This window comes from Myotis brandtii, unplaced genomic scaffold (genome assembly GCF_000412655.1).
Source record: "Myotis brandtii unplaced genomic scaffold, ASM41265v1 scaffold297, whole genome shotgun sequence".
NCBI classification, from domain to species: Eukaryota; Metazoa; Chordata; class Mammalia; order Chiroptera; family Vespertilionidae; genus Myotis; species Myotis brandtii.
The window spans coordinates 2817840-2835532 of record NW_005361351.1 but is presented as its reverse complement, the minus strand read 5'-3'; the positions used below and the strand labels follow the sequence as shown (position 1 = coordinate 2835532).

Genomic DNA, 17693 nt, shown 5'->3' with positions numbered 1-17693 from the left:
GCGCCTGGGAGCGGGAGGGGAAACCCAGCAGGAGTGGCTGGGAGCAGGAGGGGAAACCCATTAGGAGTGGCTGGGAGCAGGAGGGGAAACCCGCCAAGGCACCTGGGAGCGGGAGGGGAAACCCAGCAGGAGTGTGTCAGTGCTCAACCACTGAGCCACACCAGCTGGGCCTGTTGCGTAATTTTATAATAGAAGGAATAAAATGCATATACTGCCTGTGAAGTTGCTAGTGCATGGATAAAATGGGTAAATGGGTGAATGGATAAAAAAATTATGGGAAAATATATGAATATTATTTAGTCATATAACAGAAGGAACTCCTGCAATATGGGACACAGTGGATGGATCTTGAGGGCATTATGTTAAATCAGTGAGACAGAGAAGGACAAATACTGTATCATCTCATTGATATGTAGAATCTAAACTCATAGAAGCAAAGAATAAATTGGTGTTTGTCAGGGGCTGGGGCATGGGGATATGGTAAGATGATGGCCAAAGGGTAGATGAATACGTTATAAGATGAATATGTGCTGGCATATCAGTACAGCATGGTGACTATCCTATATAATAAAAGGCTAATATGCAAATAGACCGAACGGCAGAATGACAGGTTGCTATGACACACACTGATCACCAGTGGGCAGATGCTCAATGCAGGAGCTGCCCCCTGGTGGTCATGGCTGGTGAGTGCAGCAGTGGTGGTGGAAACCTCTCCCACCTCCACAGCAGTGCTAAGGATGTTCAACTGGGGAGCGGGTCTAAGCCATCAGTCAGACATCCCCCAAGGGTTCACGAACTGTGAGAGGGTGCAGGCAGGGCTGAGGGCCCCCCACCCCCCGAGTGCACAAATTTCATGCACCGGGCCTCTAGTAGTGAATAATTCTGTATTGTATACTTGAAATTTGTTAAGACAATAGATCTTAAGTGTTCTTACAGCACACACACAAAAGGTTACTATATGAGGTGAGGGGTGTGTTAATTTATTTGATTGTGGTAGTTATTTCACAGTGTGTACATATATTAAATCATCATGTCACATACTTTAAACAAGTTCACAATGCTGTGTTATACACTTGAAAGTTGCTAAGAGAGTGAATCTTAAAAGTTCTCACCACAAAAAAGAAAGGCAGTTATGCAGACTGATAGATGTATACACCAGTCTTGTTGTGGTAATCATTTCACAGTACATGCACATATCAACTCAGCACATTGTGCACCGTCAGCTGACATCATGTTTGGCATATGATAGCAGGGTGTACGTTTTAATACCCATCACAGAGCCATAAGTCTGCACGTACATCTTTACCTATTTCTCCTGGAAAGAGACAGAAGGAAAGTTTGGAATCCATCAATACTTAGGTAGAGTGATATTTGCAAAAAATCAGGACTGTGTTGTTTGAATCCAGACAGTGAGCTGTGTGTGCAGGGAGCATTTCCTTTCTCCTGTTGTGATTGTGCAGAAGACAAGAGATACGGGGTGGCTGTGGGGTGTGTGTGTGTGTGTGCACGCTGGCTACTTCTCTGCATCTCAGCCAATCCTGGTTTCATCCCTGTGGCCCTGGCTGTATTATCTCCACACCGTCTATCAGCTGCTGACTTAACTTCCAGTTGTTAGAAATCACATGACCCTCTAATTGCTCTTGGTCAGATCAAAACTCAGAAAAGCAGCTTACCTTTGCTCTGTGCCCTGCACCTGCCACCCAGGCACCCTGTGCTGTGCCAAGTCATAACGCCGGCCCGTCACACTGACAGTTACGCAGGACCACTGCTGATGAGGGAGCTCTGTGAAGTGAGGGTGCACTTGAAGGTTTGCAGGCAAATTCCAGTTTTATATGTGCTTCCCGGATACATGTCAGGGAGCCCTGCATTTTTCTAACTGCAGATAGGAATTTTTCATTTATGAAGGCCCAAGTGGGAAAGCTCACAACTGATCTCTCTGGAAATGGGATGGCCCAGCTTCAGTGTTGTGTGTGTGTGTGTGTGTGTGTGTTTAATATTTAGCCTTTAAGAAGGGTTGAGGCTGGAGATGTAGTTGGAAATAACTCTCTTTGGTGCACAGGTTGCTCCTTTGCCTGTGTGTATGGTGAGCTCTGAGTAACGGAGGGGAGCCTGTGGCCTGGGCCTCCGACTCAGCGCTCTCTGACCGAGGCTGATGGCAGCGCTGGGCTGCCTTAGGCTCCGGGTGTTGGGGGAGCTCAGGGTCTGGCTGCCCGCCTGCACAGCCTCCGGATGGCTGTCATCACCTTGCAAACTCTTGCCTGCATGTTTAGCTGACATTGCTCCTTGTTTCCAGACCCTACTTGGCTCCCCCTGGGCATGGAGCCAATGTCTCTATCCATTGAATTCCAGAAGGAGCTAAAAATGGAGGAACGACAAACTCTCACAGCAGACCGCCTGTGGGAAGGCCTGTGTCTGCATCAGCACTCCCATGTGCCAATCTGCCCAGCTTTCTGCGCCTACTTGGCTCCCCCTGGGCATGGAGCCAATGTCTCTATCCATTGAATTCCAGAAGGAGCTAAAAATGGAGGAACGACAAACTCTCAAAGCAGAACGCCTGTGGGAAGTCCTGTGTCTGCATCAGCACTCCCATGTGCCATCTGCCCAGCTTTCTGCACAGTTGTTAGGAGACAGATAACTGGGATTTCGTTTCTTTTTCAGGGCGGGACCATTATTGGCAGCGCCCGGTGCAAAGCCTTCCGTACCCGGGAAGGCCGCCTGAAAGCTGCCCACAACCTGGTGCAGCTGGGCATCACCAACCTGTGTGTAATCGGCGGGGACGGCAGCCTCACCGGGGCCAACATCTTCCGCGGGGAGTGGAGCACGCTGCTGGAGGAGCTGGCCCGAGACGGTGAGTCGCCGCGCTGCTCTCCGGGGTTTGCTGCCTGTTCCGTCCTCCCTGGCCTGCAGAGAGCTTTGCCTCATACCTGCTGCCTGTCTGACTGTCCCAGAGGTATTGGTGGTGTCAGACCTTAGTCACCGCCTCAGATTCAAATTGGACCTCAAATAATAACCATAACTTATTTCCCTGTACTATGGTAATAGTGTTGGTACATAATTGCAATTTAATACAAAATATGAGCAGGGAGTCTTATTGCTGGAGCTGGTAGCCGCACCAGTTGCCAGTAGCAGGGGCCTCCCTGCACCTCCTGTCCACCGCACCTGGGCTGACGCAGGCTGGGGGTGATACGGAAGAGGAACAGCCACCCAGGTCCCTGCCTGAGCTGCCCCAGTTTTGACCACTCTGACTGGGTGTAGGCACATCTGCTCACTGTGTCGGAGCGTGAAGTAGACACGACCAACTGGTGGGCTAGCTCCCCAGGGGCCTCTAAGAAATCAATGTAATGGTTATATAATATCCTTAACCACTTAATTCTGTGATTGTGATATTTCCTTATAAAGAGCCATGCTGTTCTCCCTGGCGTTACCGGGCAGAAGTCAGTTTACCCACTGACTGCAGCGTGCGACCCCTCCCTTCGAGTTTAGCAGCCCCATGCTCTCATCCGCAACAGCTCCCAGCTTGTCCGCGCCTCCCTGTTGTCTGGCATGGTTTTCCGTGAGGGTATAGGATTAGGTCATGGAGAGTTTAAAAATAACAAACAAACCAATAGATGGACAACGCATTTCGAGTCGTGGGTTTCTGTCCCCCTGGCCGACCTGTCTCCCAGTGATGGAGCGCGTGGCTGTGTCCTTGCAGGCAAGATCAGCAAGGAGGATGTGCAGAAGCACGGGCACCTCAACATCGTGGGCATGGTGGGCTCCATCGACAATGACTTCTGCGGGACAGACATGACCATCGGCACTGACTCGGCTTTGCACCGCATCATCGAAGTCGTTGATGCCATCATGACGACAGCCCAGAGGTAGACAGAGGTGCCGGTGGGTGGGCAGGTGGCACCGGGCACGCCGCCGGGCCCTCGTACTGGCTCTGGGAGGGTGCACAGAGGGTGTTCTGGTGCAGCTCTTGTCACTTGAGTGTTAGAAATGGTGCAAGAAAATTGTTCTCAGGTTCACTTTTTATTTTCAATTCTATGACGTTACTTCCCTCCCTCCCCGATTATAGAAGAAAAGTATGTTCGTTGGAGAGAGTTTAGAAGACAAAAATCATCATTGTCTTAAGTCCTGCCGTGTTCTCAAGCAGGAATCGCGGGAAGCAAAAGTGTGGGTGCATGTCGCCACAGCCCTTGTTAGAGACGTGGGGAGGCATCCCGTCCCCCATGTTCCTTTTCCAGCCTCACGCACCCAGGTGTGGATGAAGCTGTAAAATGTGGAACTGGAAAGGGGCTGCCCGAGCCCTTTACTCACAAAAGTTTAAAAGACTCTTGCAGTAGCTTTTGCTTCTGTAGAAAACGGGTCCTGTTTTGGAGGCTGGGGCGCCTGCCATAGCTACAGAGCAGCCTTGCTGTGTGCGTGGCTGACAGCGCTTGTCCCCTGTGTCCCAGCTCTTCCCAGCTGTGGTGGTGAGTGCACGTCTCCTTTCTCTTTTCCAGCCACCAGAGGACCTTCGTTCTCGAGGTTATGGGGAGACACTGCGGGTACGTATGTGCAGACATGATCGGGGTGGAAGGACCTCACACCCCTGGAGACCCTGCACCCCGTGCCAATGCCCTGGGAAGGGTTCCCCAGGCTCGGCGCTCTGTCTGCCCTGGGCCCTGGGCCCCCAAGCTCTGGGTGCCCAGTGGCAGCCTGACTGCATCCTGGTTATTTCCATGCAGGTACCTCGCCTTGGTGAGCGCCTTGGCCTGTGGGGCGGACTGGGTGTTCCTCCCGGAATCCCCGCCAGAAGAGGGTTGGCAGGAGACGATGTGCATCAAGCTGTCAGAGGTAACTCGCTCTCTGCTTCCGGGCGCTGGCCGTGCCCTGTGAGCGTCTTTAGGGTTTTCAGTTTGGGAGGGTTTAGACAGGTGGGAACGGTCGGATTCTAGGGTGAATCGAAGCTGGGTGCAGGGCAGCGGCAGGCAGTGGCTGTCCGCAGGGGTCTGCGTCCCAGGGCTGCAGAGTGAGGCGGTAGAGAAAAACGACAACCATTCCGTTCTCCATGCAAAGCACCGGTTAGCTCTCACGGAGGAGGTGCTGTGAGGTTGCAGCTACTGAAAGGTACCGGCTTTGGGGGGAAACCTGTTTCTTGTTTGATCTCCACCGATCGGTAGGAAGACCTGTGTTCTCACTCTGATCTGAATGTCCCTCCACACTGGCCTGGGCTACGAGGCGTCTCTCAGCTGGTGTCCCCTCTGTGCGGGGCCTGGGGTGAGGTTGGCGCACCGCTCTGAAGCCGACACTACAGATCACTCCTGTAAGGCACATCTTCCTCCATGAGGCACGTGAGGTCTCACGTAAAACACCAGCTTTCAGGACAGAAACCCCAGTGTGGGGAGTTTCCCACGCTCTGTTTTTACAACCCTCATCGCTGGTCTACAGGTAACGAATGTGAGCCGATGGCACAGGCTCAGTGCAGTTGTGTACAGCAGGCACCTCAGCACTGCCCGCACTGAGGACACGTGCAGCAACGTCGCTGTCACCTTCAGGGTGGCAGATTCAAAGACGGGAATTCACAGAAAATACCAAGTTAACTTTGCTGACCTAAAGCCCTGGGAGGAACTGTCAGCCACGCTGCACCTTGGCTTGGAAGAGCCGGGCCCCTGTATGAGGTTGGAGCTCTTAGCCGTGACTGCAGGGAGTGTTCAGAGTTCAAACACTAGCAAGGAAGTGACATATGAGCTCATCATTTCTGGGTCTGGCCTGTGCACGTGGTGGTACTCTCCGCCAACCAGCTGGTGCTGGGGGCTACGCGGCTGGCTGCAGGAGAGGAGGGTGGCCCGCCTGGACGGGTACGTCTGTGTGCCGCAGAGGATACCCGTGTCATCACCACCGCACGGGACATTGTGGGCATCCTGTCTGGGGAGCACAGTCAAAGGTCAACCAGCAAAGCCTCCAGCCTGGGGCCACCTGGGTGCCAGAAGCTCTGGTGGCATCACTAAATCTCTGCCCCCTCCTGCACCTACTCACCCAGAGCACCTCTTCTCCCCTCCCCGTGTCCTTAGTGAACGGAGCATGTGACATTAGCTGACCGTTTCTACCTCTTGTCCAGTTCAATCAGGGCAAACTGGCCCTGGTTTTGTTAAGAGCGTTTAGGCATTAGAGGGTTTTAATGTCTGTTTTCTTAGAACCGGGCCCGGAAGAAAAGGCTGAATATCATCATTGTGTCCGAAGGAGCAATCGACACCCAAAATAAACCGATTACCTCGGAGCAAATCAAGGAGGTGAGTGTGTCCCTCTCCCCACCGCTCCTCCTCCGCCCACCTGCTTGCAAACGGGAGATGCTGGCACGCTGGCAGGGGGTCTGGCACGATGCATTATTATTCTGAAATGTTTTTTGTTTTTTTCTGATAGTAAAAACTATTTTCATAATGACTCAGAGCTTTAGTGGCATGAGGCTCACACAGCTCCGGCTTCTGCAGAGCCAGTGCTGCTGGATACTGTTGGGAATAACCCCCAGGGCCCAGAGCTTGCCCAGGAGAGAGGGGTAGTGAAGGTGGGCATGGAGGGTCCCGCTCTGGGCCCAGCCGCTCGGAGAGCCAGGAGGGTCAGTTCCCAGCAGCGCACCCTGTCTGTCCCCTTCTCTCCTTGGGAGCATCCACTGAGCATGTTCTTAGAGAAAGCCGGATGGTGGGCAGGAGTCACCGCCCCTCCCTGCCTGCAGGGGGGCTGACACTGCAGTGCTGCTGCCACAGGGCCCCGCCTCGGGTGCTGGCTCGTCAGGCCTGTGACCTGTGATGGGATGGGCCGGGCTCCCCGGTTATGGGGACAACTGGGCACGTTCTGGACATCCCAGGGGCACAGACAGGCTCTGGTTGAAGCTGCCCATCAGGGCAAAGGATATTGTCAACTTGGTTTCTCAGTTTTGCCTTCTCTATTCCTGTGCCAGCTGTGCACCTAAATCTTAAAATACTGAGAGTTGGCTGTGAAAGATATCAGCCAACATTTCCTAGTGTTAATGGCAAATGGCCCCCAATGTTAGACTTTGGTCTTTGAGTTTTGGCTAAGAAAGAATTCAGACAGAGAAAGACAAGTATGACATGTTCTCACTCATATGTGGAATCTAATGGACAAAATAGATCCAGAGACATGGAAGCATAGAACAGCCTGTCAAATCTCAGAGGGAAGGCTGGGGTAGAGGTGGGGGTGGGGAGAGATTAACCACGGAATTTAAATGCATATATTCATAATCCATGGACACAGACAATTGTGTGGTGAAGGCTTGCGGGGGACGGGGGGGAAGCAGAGGAGTTGGAGGGGGTCAATGGGGAAAAAAAGACATTAGTAATAATTTTAAAAATTAAAAATAAACTTAAAAGAAAGAATTTAGAGCCAAGACTCAAATATAAGCAAAAGTTTATTTAGAAAGTCACAGCAGTAGAAGAGATGAGCCTGCTGGGTGGGCTGTGTGGGCTCAGGAAACAAGTTACAGAGGCAAAAGAAAGGCCTTGGAGCTTAGGAGAAAACAGGCAAAGAAGTCGCACAAGCTGAGGAAGAAGGGAGTGGGGAAAAGGTGCCCAGGCCGTGCTGCTTTCCCGGGCCTGGAGCTGAAGCGCAGCTGAGGCCCAGATGTCATCTCTGGTTTGACCCAAACTCTGTCTCTGTGGTCAGCAGACCCGAGGCTTTGTTCCTCAGATTAGTTGATGCGGGTCATTGTCCTGAGGCTTGGTGCTTTAGGAGTGGTTGTGCAAGGGCTTATCAGGATGTCCCATGAGTCTCTTGTGCCTCCTCTAAGGGGCTCTCCGACCAGCCCAGCGACCCTATGCTAGGGGAGGAAAGGTTGCCCTTGGGGCGAGGCCCACAGCTGCCTGCTGCTAGGCAGCCCTGGGTGACCTTCCTTTCCTGGCTTGTCGTTCCTGCTCTGCTCATGCCTGTCTAACTGCCTGCTATCACAGGAAGTCATCTGGAAAGTGAGAGCAAAGCCTTTGCTTTCCCACTTAATTGAAGTGGAGACTGAACCATGAAACTCACAGAGCGAGCCCAACCCCGTTATGTTTACAGAGGAGTGCGTTTTTCATTAAACGTTTCACTGTCCCTGCCTCTCAGCTGTGTGCACAGGGGTCCCGCCTGAGGGGACACCTCCACTTACTGGGTCGTGCTTTTCAAAGACACTGCAAATGTCGGGCGATTCAGGAAATGTTGACATTTCTACAAAGTATTAATCATGCTTTCAACACAAGCTGTAGAAACTTTATTATTTTTTTTTAAAAAAAAATCATGTTATTTATGTTTATTTGCAAGGTAGAAATAAAATTCCTATATAAAAAATTAAAGCATTATTTAAAAGCATTTTTCAGCTAGCCATTAGCCTAAGCATTCCTTCAAGTACCAAACTTTAGGAATTAGAACATTTCTCCAGTAGATCTGAAGAAAGAACAGAAAATTACTTCCCAGCTCCGGCCCGTCTTCTAGTGGGAGCCCATCTGCCCGCACCTGTTCTGTGTCCCCTGATGGAGATATTTCCCGCAGCTGGTGGTGAAGCAGCTGGGATACGACACCCGCGTGACCATCCTCGGACACGTGCAGAGAGGCGGGACGCCCTCGGCCTTTGACAGGATTTTGGTAAGTGAGGGTGGAAGCTGTCCGGCCAGTTCCCAAGGAAAGGGGCATTTCTGGGAGCACCAGAGACGGATAGCTGCTCCCTAGCGCCATCTGGCAAAAGCGTCTGCCTGCAGCACGGGGCGGCCTGTCTCCGAGACCCTCCAGGCCTTGTTGTCATTGGGAGACTCAGACCAGAACAGTTCCCAGGCCCCAGTCACCCAGAAGCTAGGAGACCCCACCCACATGGACAGTGGAGGGTGACAGGGACTCTAGGACCAAACCCAGGCTGTGGGAGGTGGCATTCACATGCTGGTTTCTAGAAAAAGAACCAGGGACAGCAGAGCCCAGAGTCCAGATCCTGGGTTGTTAATCTTCACTGTTCTTTACACCACAGACTCTCCCCTCCCTTCCCTTCCCCTCCCCTCCCCACCAGTTCTGAGTGGAGACTAAATCTCTCTGTTGGAAGTGGGTTAAGCAGGAAGGACTTGGGTACCTAACTGTACTCAGTCCCAGAGAACAGAAAGGCAGCCGAGGCGGATGTGTTTAGGACACCGTGGGGCTGTCTGAACCACAGGGGACAGGGGCTCATGGATGCCCCTGCCTGGAGCATCGAGGGGTCTCCGGTGAGAACGCTGCCTTGGCGGGTGGTGGGCCTTCTCTGACTCTCATAAATGTCACTTGCAGGCCAGCCGCATGGGGGTGGAGGCCGTGGTCGCCCTCCTGCAGGCCACGCCAGAGACCCCGGCCTGCGTGGTGTCGCTGAACGGGAACCAGGCTGTGCGCCTGCCCCTGATGGAGTGCGTGCAGATGGTGAGCAGGGGAAGGGGTGTGCAGGCACAGCAGGCACCTTGTTCCTGGTCTGTGGCTGCCAAGCGCAGGGGAGTTAGATGACCTTCACCAGGACGTGTGGCGCTGCCCTGTGGGCGTGGCAGCCAGCTCCATATCACCCAGACTGGTTGCTTGTCTCCATTCTGCGCTCATTTTTAGGGGAGGTTACACTGTCAGGAAGATTGTGCTGGGAGGGTCCTTGAGAGTGTCTGGGAGGAATCTGGGGGGGGCGGGGCTGCCCAGGGCCTCCTTAGCCCCTCAGATTTCGGCTGCTCCTTCCATCCTGTTCCCAAGGACGTCGAGTTTGTGGAATGACCCTGGCCTGGCTAATTCAGGGGGCATTCCTCCAGGCCCAGGCTGTAATTCCCCACCTGAGTCCATGAGGGGAGGTGGCAGTGAGGTGCATTAGAAACTGTTCTTATCTTTCATTTCTCAAAGTCTGTTCATGACTGTCGTCCTACCTGGTCTTTTCCAGCAGCTCTGAAGTACATGCATTTGATAACATACAGAGGGGTGATTATGTAACACAGTCACGGGGCTTGTTGGAAGTTACCTTAGACACGTCACTTCAAAGCCTGTGGGAGGGAATTAAGCTGTGTGTCTGTTTGTTATGTATGTATGTGTCCAAAGGTATTTTTTGTTTAAGCATATGTATGTCTATATGTGTTTGCATGTGTGTCTCTGTGTGTGCATACATATGTATTTTTGTCTTAAGCATGTGTGCCTGGACATGTTTGCATGTGAGTGTGTTCATATGTGTACATGAGTGCATGTGCATGTGTGTTTATATGTGAGGATGTTCGTGTGTGTGTACATGTATTTGCGTGCATGTCTGTGAGAGAGTGAGATAATGCGTCTGAGGTAAACATGTAGGTACAATCTGGCTTGTCCTCCAAATGACCCTACATTACAGTAAACTAGCCAGATGGCTCACAAAAGCCACAATGAGCCCTTCATTGGCACCTGCTATGTGCCAGGTGTTTTCTTAAGAGCCTGGTGTGTTTTATAAAATGATTTTTTAAATTGATTTTCAGAGAGAGAGAGAAACATCAATGTGAGAGAGAAATATGGATCCAATCCATTGCCTCCCGCACATGACCTGCCTGGGGATCGATCCCACACCTTTTGGTGTATGGGAGGAGGCTCCAACTGAGCCACAGCAGCCAGGGAAAATCTGGCATGTTTTATAGCCACAGATGACACTAGAGGTAGGGAGTGTTCTCCTTATTGTACAGATGGGGAAAACAAATAAATAACTTACCCGAGATCCTCGGGTTGAAGGTCCTCCTTGGGTGTGTCATCTGCACGCCTTTCCCTTTGCCTTCGGAGACCTCATCCGGGTCCCCAGCTCCCAGGTCCTGTTGACTTTTTCCTTCCCAGAATCCACCTGCGAATTTGTCAGGACCTTGTGCAAGAGATGTATTTCTTTCTGCCTCTGCTCTCGTAGAGCGAAATCCCGAAGATCTCAGGACCTCTGCCTGGGGTGGCCAGCAGTGCCCACTCATCCTCCTCAATGACGTGGCCTTAGCTAGTGGCCCCGGTGTCTCCCTCACAGCCGGGTGGTGCCAGGCCAGCTGGGCCCACTGTGGATCCGCCCCAGGCTGCTGGTCCACAGAGGCGGGACATGAGGGGGACGAGGTGGAGGCACCGAGCTGGGCAACAGGCTGCACCGAGTCCTGACCCTGCTCTCTTCCTCTTTCGTCTCTTTCAAGACCCAGGGCGTCCAGAAGGCAATGGATGAGAGGAGATTCAGCAATGCCGTGCAGCTCCGAGGAAGGTGACTCTGAGGGGACTCTGTCCTGGAACGTGTGCTGTTGGCCTGGCCCTTCCTTAGGCCTGGGAAGTTATCCGTTCAGAAGGCCTGTGGGTTATTCATTCAGAAGGCCCCAAGAGGGTGTGCTTGTCCGGTCCCACTGTGAGAAGGCAGGATGAAGATGGCGAGCAGGCGCCATTGCTATTCACCCAGGTTGAGGGCCTGGGCGAATAGTTAGCAGGGGAAGGTTTATTTCTTTGTTTATTTTGGGCAGGGGGTCATCCGAATGTAATGAGATTAAGATGGGAAGTAGCAAGTGGGTAGAGTGTTGGCAAAGAAACATGAGAAGCACTGGACGCCTTTGTCCCTTAGCCCAGTTACACGATGTATATGCCCCACATGCCGTGTCCCCCCGAGGGCAGCAGGACCCAGGTACCCCCAAGGGAAAGGACAGCATTTGCAGACTGCCTGCTCCCTGCACCACTGTTCTCTGCGCCCTACTTCCCTGCACCTTCTAAATCTGTTTCAACAGAGTCATTCTCTTGTAGGAGCTTTGAGGGCAACCTCAACATCTACAAGCAGCTCGCCATCAAGAAGCCAGACTCCCAGATCACCAAGGTGGGTGATGACTGCCTGTCGGCTCCCAGGGGTGTTCCTGACGGTTCCCGCTGACCCAGTTCCCCGGCCACCTCCCTGCACTTGGCCAGCCACTCCTGGCACCTGGTGCTTGGCAGGGCCCCCTCCCAGGGGTGCATGGAGCAGTGACACAGCTGTGATGGGTGCCACATGCCCCCTGTCTTACAGAGTGGCTTCAACGTGGCCGTCATCAACGTGGGCGCACCGGCTGCCGGGATGAACGCGGCTGTGCGCTCAGCTGTGCGGGTTGGCATCTCAGAAGGACACAAGATGTTTGCCGTCTACGATGGCTTCGAGGGCTTTGCCAGAGGCCAGGTGGGTCCCTCTGGAGGTGCCCAGTGGAGGGATGTCTTCAATGGGAAAGTCATGGGCAAGTGGGGGACCTCAGGCCCCACCAGGAACACAGCAACTGTGTGTGTGTGTTTTTAAATATGATTTTATTGACTTTAGAGAGAGAGAGAGAAACATCAGTCAGCTGCCTCCGCACCTGTCCTGACCAGGGGTCAAACCCACAACCTTTCGGTGCACAGGAAGGCACTCAACCAACTGAGCCACAGCAGCCAGGGCACAGTACCTGCTTGCCTCCCATACACACCCCTACCAGGGATCAAACCCAGAACCTAGGTATGTGCCCCGATGGCGAGTCAAACCCAAAACCTTTTGGTGCATAGGACGATGCTCCAATCAACTGAACCACCAGGCCAGAGCCCATTTTTTTAAAATATATTTTATTGATTTTTTACAGAGAGGAAGGGAGAGGGATAGAGAGTTAGAAACATCGATGAGAGAGAAACATCGATCAGCTGCCTCCTGCACACTCCCTACTGGGGATGTGCCCACAACCAAGGTACATGCCCTTGACCGGAATCGAACCTGGGACCCTTCAGTCTGCAGGCTGACGCTCTATCCACTGAGCCAAACCGGTTAGGGCAGTACCTGCTTTTTAAGGAGAACTTCTGCTCTAGGGTCCCATCCTAAGGGAGGGTCTTTCTACTCCTGTGAGACTGACATGTGCTCGCCGGTGTAGGTCTCACAGTAAATCTGAGATATTGTCCCCATTTTCCTTGTGAGAAAACTGGACAGAGACAGTAACTTGACCGCGGTTGCACTCTCAACTCGGTGCGTCCTGTCCACAGGGTTAGTTCACCTGGTCACTTGGCGACTATTTACTGAGTTCTCATGCTGTGGAATTAAGTTTGTGAAGAAAGCAGACAAAACCACTGCTTCCGTGGAGCTTTCATCTTAGGGAGGGAGGTGAAGGTAAGTGAAAATAGACTGTGTAAGTGTAGAGCAGGTGAGGAAGTGCTAGAGGGGCCACACAGAGGAGCTGGGTGAGCCCTGGGGCAGGGGTGGGCATGTCTGCAGCTGGGAGGGGTCTCAGATGAAGGGCTGAGCAGGTGCTGTCCCAGGCAGGCAGGACAGTGCAAAGGCCTGAGGGGCTCAGAGGTGGGAGGGGCTAGTGGGATGCAGCAGGAGAGCAGGTTGGGGTGAGGTGGGGAGAAGACGGGCCAGGTCCTTCATAGGAATTGTAAGGAGTTTGGCTTTTATTCTGAGAAGACAGGTTTTGAGCAGGGGCCTGGCACATACAGACTGTGGGGCAGAAGTGGGAAGCGGGAGACTAGTTGCGAGGCTTCCCCTGTAACCCAGGCAGGAGGTGTGGGGGGCGTGGTCCAGTCCGGCCATAGTGGTGTCCATGAGACGTCTTCTAGGGTCTTGGGTGCATTTTGAAGGCAGAGCCAGTAGAATTTGGTCCCTAAATATGCATAGGGGTGAAAAAAGGAGGTGAGAATGAACCTGTTTCTCGCCTGAGTTGCAGCTGATGGACGCGAGGAAATGTGAGAGGCGCTGAGATGTTCAGTGTGTGTCTGGTGGGCATCCCTGGGAGGTGGCCAGTGAGCAGACAGAGGTCACGGTCCAGGTCTTCAAGAGGCTCGGGCTAAAGATGCGTGTTGGGGACACCGGAATACAGGTGGTGCTTAAAGTAATGGCATGGAGAGGGTGTGAAAGGAAAGGGTTTTGCTGTTGAGAGGAGAGAGGAGAGACCTAGCCCAGGAGATGGGCGTGCGGAGGGAGGGTGCACACACCCAGCTGGCATCATCTATCCTTCTGGTTTTTTAAATTTTTCATTAAGTTTTTAAAAAATTTATGTCAATTAAAAAAACACAATCCTGTTCATTTTTTCTTTAATTCCCAATGGTAGAATTTGGCCAACTAAAGTGTCAATCTATTCTATTGATGGAAACGAAGCTGCGGGGATGTCCCGTGGGCAGGAGGGGCTGCCGTAGCCGATGGCTCTGTGTGACTCCCTCGGCATCACGATGGACGCCTACAGGCAGGCAGCTCGTCCGGAGGTGCCGACCTCTGAGCTGTTTGTAAAACTTCTAATCCCCTTCCTTTCTCACTTGAGCCATCTCATTCCCTGTTTGCATCTTAGATCAAAGAAATCGGCTGGTCGGATGTTGGAGGCTGGACCGGACAAGGCGGCTCCATTCTTGGGACAAAACGGTAATTTCCCTCCTTGATTCGGACCTGCTTTTAGGAGGAAGAAAGGGCCCCATTCTAGAGGAGGAGCTGGAGCCAGTGCTGGGAAGGCTCCGCAGCCTGGCCTCGCCCAGGAGGCCCCAGCGGTTAGGGCTGGGGCTGAGACCCACCCTCGAGAAGAGACCCTGTGCTCCCAAGTCTCTCCTGCGCCCGGGGAGAGGAAGCCAGAGGCCGGCAGGGATCCACCTCAGTGGAGGTGATGATGATGAGGGACATCACTGAGCTGCAGGGACCGTGTGTGTAGACCACGGTCAGAGCAGGTGGACAGTGGCTTAGTGCCTGGGCACAGAGCTGAGTGGCACCCACACTGGAGGCCAGTCCCAACATGTTTCTGAATCAGTAAGCCTCCGTTTCATAGCTGCTGGGAGAATATGCATTTTAACCAGGCACCGTTTGCTTCATGTGCCGTCCTGGCAAAGCTCTGGGTGAGCTGGCAGCCCCTCCTGACAATGCTTCGAGAGCTTTATCTTAGACACTGGGAGGACCCTTGCCGTGACACGCGCCTGCTGGGTGCCCTGACTGCCCAGGCCTGGATGTGTTTGCCATGCAGCTTCTTCTTAGTCTACCAACAGCACCGGCACGGTGTCCTCCAGGCTGCAAAATGGAAGGGCTGGGCCGGTGTTGGGGGGCTCTTGGGAAGAGTCTATCATTTGTCTGACTTGGCTGTGTGTGAAACAGGTGATAAACAGGAGCGCAAATATGAGTGGGTGTGACTTTAAAGGAGATGAGGTTGGACAAAGTATAAAACTGGAAGTTTCCCTTTAAATGAAATTTGTTGTGAATATTTGCAAGTTATTAGGGTTTGTTTTGTTTTTTTTTCTCATGAGGCTGCAGAATTCTTGAGGTGAAGTTCCTGGACAGCTGGGAAGCTTCTCCCTGTTTTCTTTTGAAAATACACTCCTTAGGGACTTGCTCCCTGGCCACCCCGCCATGGGTTGCTCCCCCACGCGGTTGCCCCCCAGCCACAGGGAGGAGGGAGCCGGCTCCCACTGCAGGTGCCTCCCAGCGCTACCCGGAGCCGGGGCAGGCGGCCCTCAGGGTGCTAGCGGTGCTTGGTCCACCCTGTGAGCCTGTCTGGCCTCATCTCTCCTGATCTGTTTTCAGGATCCTCCCCGGGAAGTACTTGGAAGACATTGCTGCACAGATGCGCACCCACAGCATCAACGCGCTGCTCATCATCGGTGGGTTTGAGGTACGTCACTGGCTCCGTTCCCGGTTGGCTCTTCCACCCGTAGGCTTGAGTGGTGGCCCGTGCCGGCTCCACCAAGCTCCCCACCAACCGGGGCCTTAGAGCCCCAGGCCCAACTGCCACTGGACAACTGTGAGGCAGCGCGTAGCAGGTGGTGGGACTCACCCAGCGGGAGGCAACCCTGACTCCGGGACAGGCCCATCTGTCCTGTGAGTTCTGGTGCCTTCCAGGTCGACAGGAATGAGTTTCTCCCCTGAGGCTGCAGTCCATGGCCATTCAGAGAGGAAGGGGGTTATGTGGCCAGCTCATTTGTTTTATCCCATATTGGACTGTAGGCCTTAATTTTATTTCCTTTTTAAAAAATAGATTTTTATTCATTTCAGAGAGGAAGGGAGATATGATAAGAGAGAATCATTGATCGGCTGCCTCCTGCACACCCCACCTGGGCATGTGCCCTGACCGGGAATTGAATGGTGACCTCCTGGTTCACAGGTCGACGCTCAACCACTGAGCCATGCCAGTCGGCATTTTTTTTTCTATTCAACCAAGATCAGTCCCGTGATAACCTTATAGTTTCCTTTCAAGAAAATGCAAGAGTCTCAACTACCAAGACACTTGCCAATGAGAGACTTGGTCTTACGTCTACATGACGACATCCCCTGGGCCCCTTGGTGCTTAAAGAACTGCTTGTCCCTGTTGTGACCTTCATGTGTTTCCACGTTGACTTCCTAGTGGTCCTATCGGTGCCCCACTTCTGCCCGCCCCCCAACTGTGCACTCTTGTCCCACAGGGCTACCTGGGGCTGCTGGAACTGTCAGCCGCCCGGGAAAAGCATGAGGAATTCTGTGTCCCCATGGTCATGGTTCCCGCCACCGTGTCCAACAACGTGCCGGGGTCTGATTTCAGCATCGGTGCCGACACCGCTCTGAACACCATCACTGACGTAAGTCTGTGTGGCAGCAAAGCAGGTGCCGCGGGCCCTCGCCGAGGGCACTGACCGAGGGCGCCTAGCCCGTTTTTATCTACCAGTGCACTAGAGACGCGAGCCGGGTCGGGGGCGTTGGTTTGTTTCCAGAAAAGTATTTTTTAAAAATCTGACCCTCTCTGATCCAGCTCCCAAAGGTCTGTACCACGTCTTTCCCTGTGCTGCGCCAGCACCGTGTCCCTGCGGGACAGCATGGCAGCTCCGGCACTCGGCTGCAGTGCTTTGTGATTTGGACGATCATTCAAATTAGTTTTGTGGGGGGTTTTGGCTGAGCCCCATTTACTTCCAGCCTCTGTCACCTAGCTGTGCTGAGTCTGGGTCCGATGGCCCTGATTTGATGTTTGAGGACAGAACCTGAGCGAAATATTTTGTAATTTTATTCATTGACCTGAACCCCTCTTTGGTGTTCATTATTCTTTTATCTGAGCCAGTCAGCATCATTCTCTGCATCGTAGATTGGGGATGTTAAGTTACATCCATAGAATATTGGTGCTATTTAAGGTTTTTGTTTTGTTTTGTTAAATGGCAATAACGTAGAAATGTATCCTTATTATTGTATTTGCAAGTCACACTTGGGAAATCCCATGTGAGTTTGCAGATCAGCATCTAACATAGAAAGCTTTTTTTAAAAAAAAAATCAGTGCCTACGTTTTTTCAGTAAATTCTGAAGTTTAGTTTTCCTTCTGAGACCTAGCTAGGTCTTGTGAATGATTTTCTAAGATTTTTTTCCCCCTTAAACCCATGGCATCCGTTTTGTTTCTAGTGCTGGTAAATAAAAAGAAATGCTTTTAAAATAAAATTCACTGGTAAGTAATGCTTACTGCTTGTCTGAGAGCTTCCTAAACTTTCTGCGATCTTTTTACTAAAAAGCCCCGCCCTGTGTCGCCGTGTCCCCGTGCTGGAGGCCTGCGCCGTGTGCACCCCTAACTGCTTGCTGGCCCTGCTCCTGCTGCCTGTGACTCCCTGCTGCTTCCCCTGCTCCGACTAGTCCTCTCCTCACGGATCTCCCAGCTGTGAATCGCAAGGTCCTGTCTGTCCCCACGTGAACTCCACCTTTGCTTGTAGTGCTCTTTTCCCTGCCTTTGTTGGATTTTGAATCTGATTATGCTGAGCTTGTAGTTGAAGCAACTGGAATTAATTTTTCCTAACTGTTACCTAATCAGAACCCTGGTGGGGGGGGGTGGTGG

The 17693-nt window shown here is 52.6% G+C and overlaps 1 protein-coding gene across 1 annotated transcript in view; it reads left to right on the top strand.

Moving 5' to 3' along the window:
• The window catches only part of PFKP (phosphofructokinase, platelet), a 70240-nt gene that overhangs the window by 40637 nt on the left and 11910 nt on the right, over positions 1-17693 (top strand). The window contains exons 4-16 of the mRNA XM_005869528.2: positions 2659-2848; positions 3695-3860; positions 4488-4532; positions 4713-4821; positions 6162-6257; positions 8503-8595; positions 9259-9384; positions 11115-11179; positions 11704-11773; positions 11960-12106; positions 14226-14296; positions 15437-15524; positions 16312-16464. Coding sequence (XP_005869590.1) covers positions 2659-2848; positions 3695-3860; positions 4488-4532; positions 4713-4821; positions 6162-6257; positions 8503-8595; positions 9259-9384; positions 11115-11179; positions 11704-11773; positions 11960-12106; positions 14226-14296; positions 15437-15524; positions 16312-16464 — 1419 coding nt within the window. The remainder of the gene's footprint in view (positions 1-2658; positions 2849-3694; positions 3861-4487; positions 4533-4712; positions 4822-6161; positions 6258-8502; positions 8596-9258; positions 9385-11114; positions 11180-11703; positions 11774-11959; positions 12107-14225; positions 14297-15436; positions 15525-16311; positions 16465-17693) is intronic.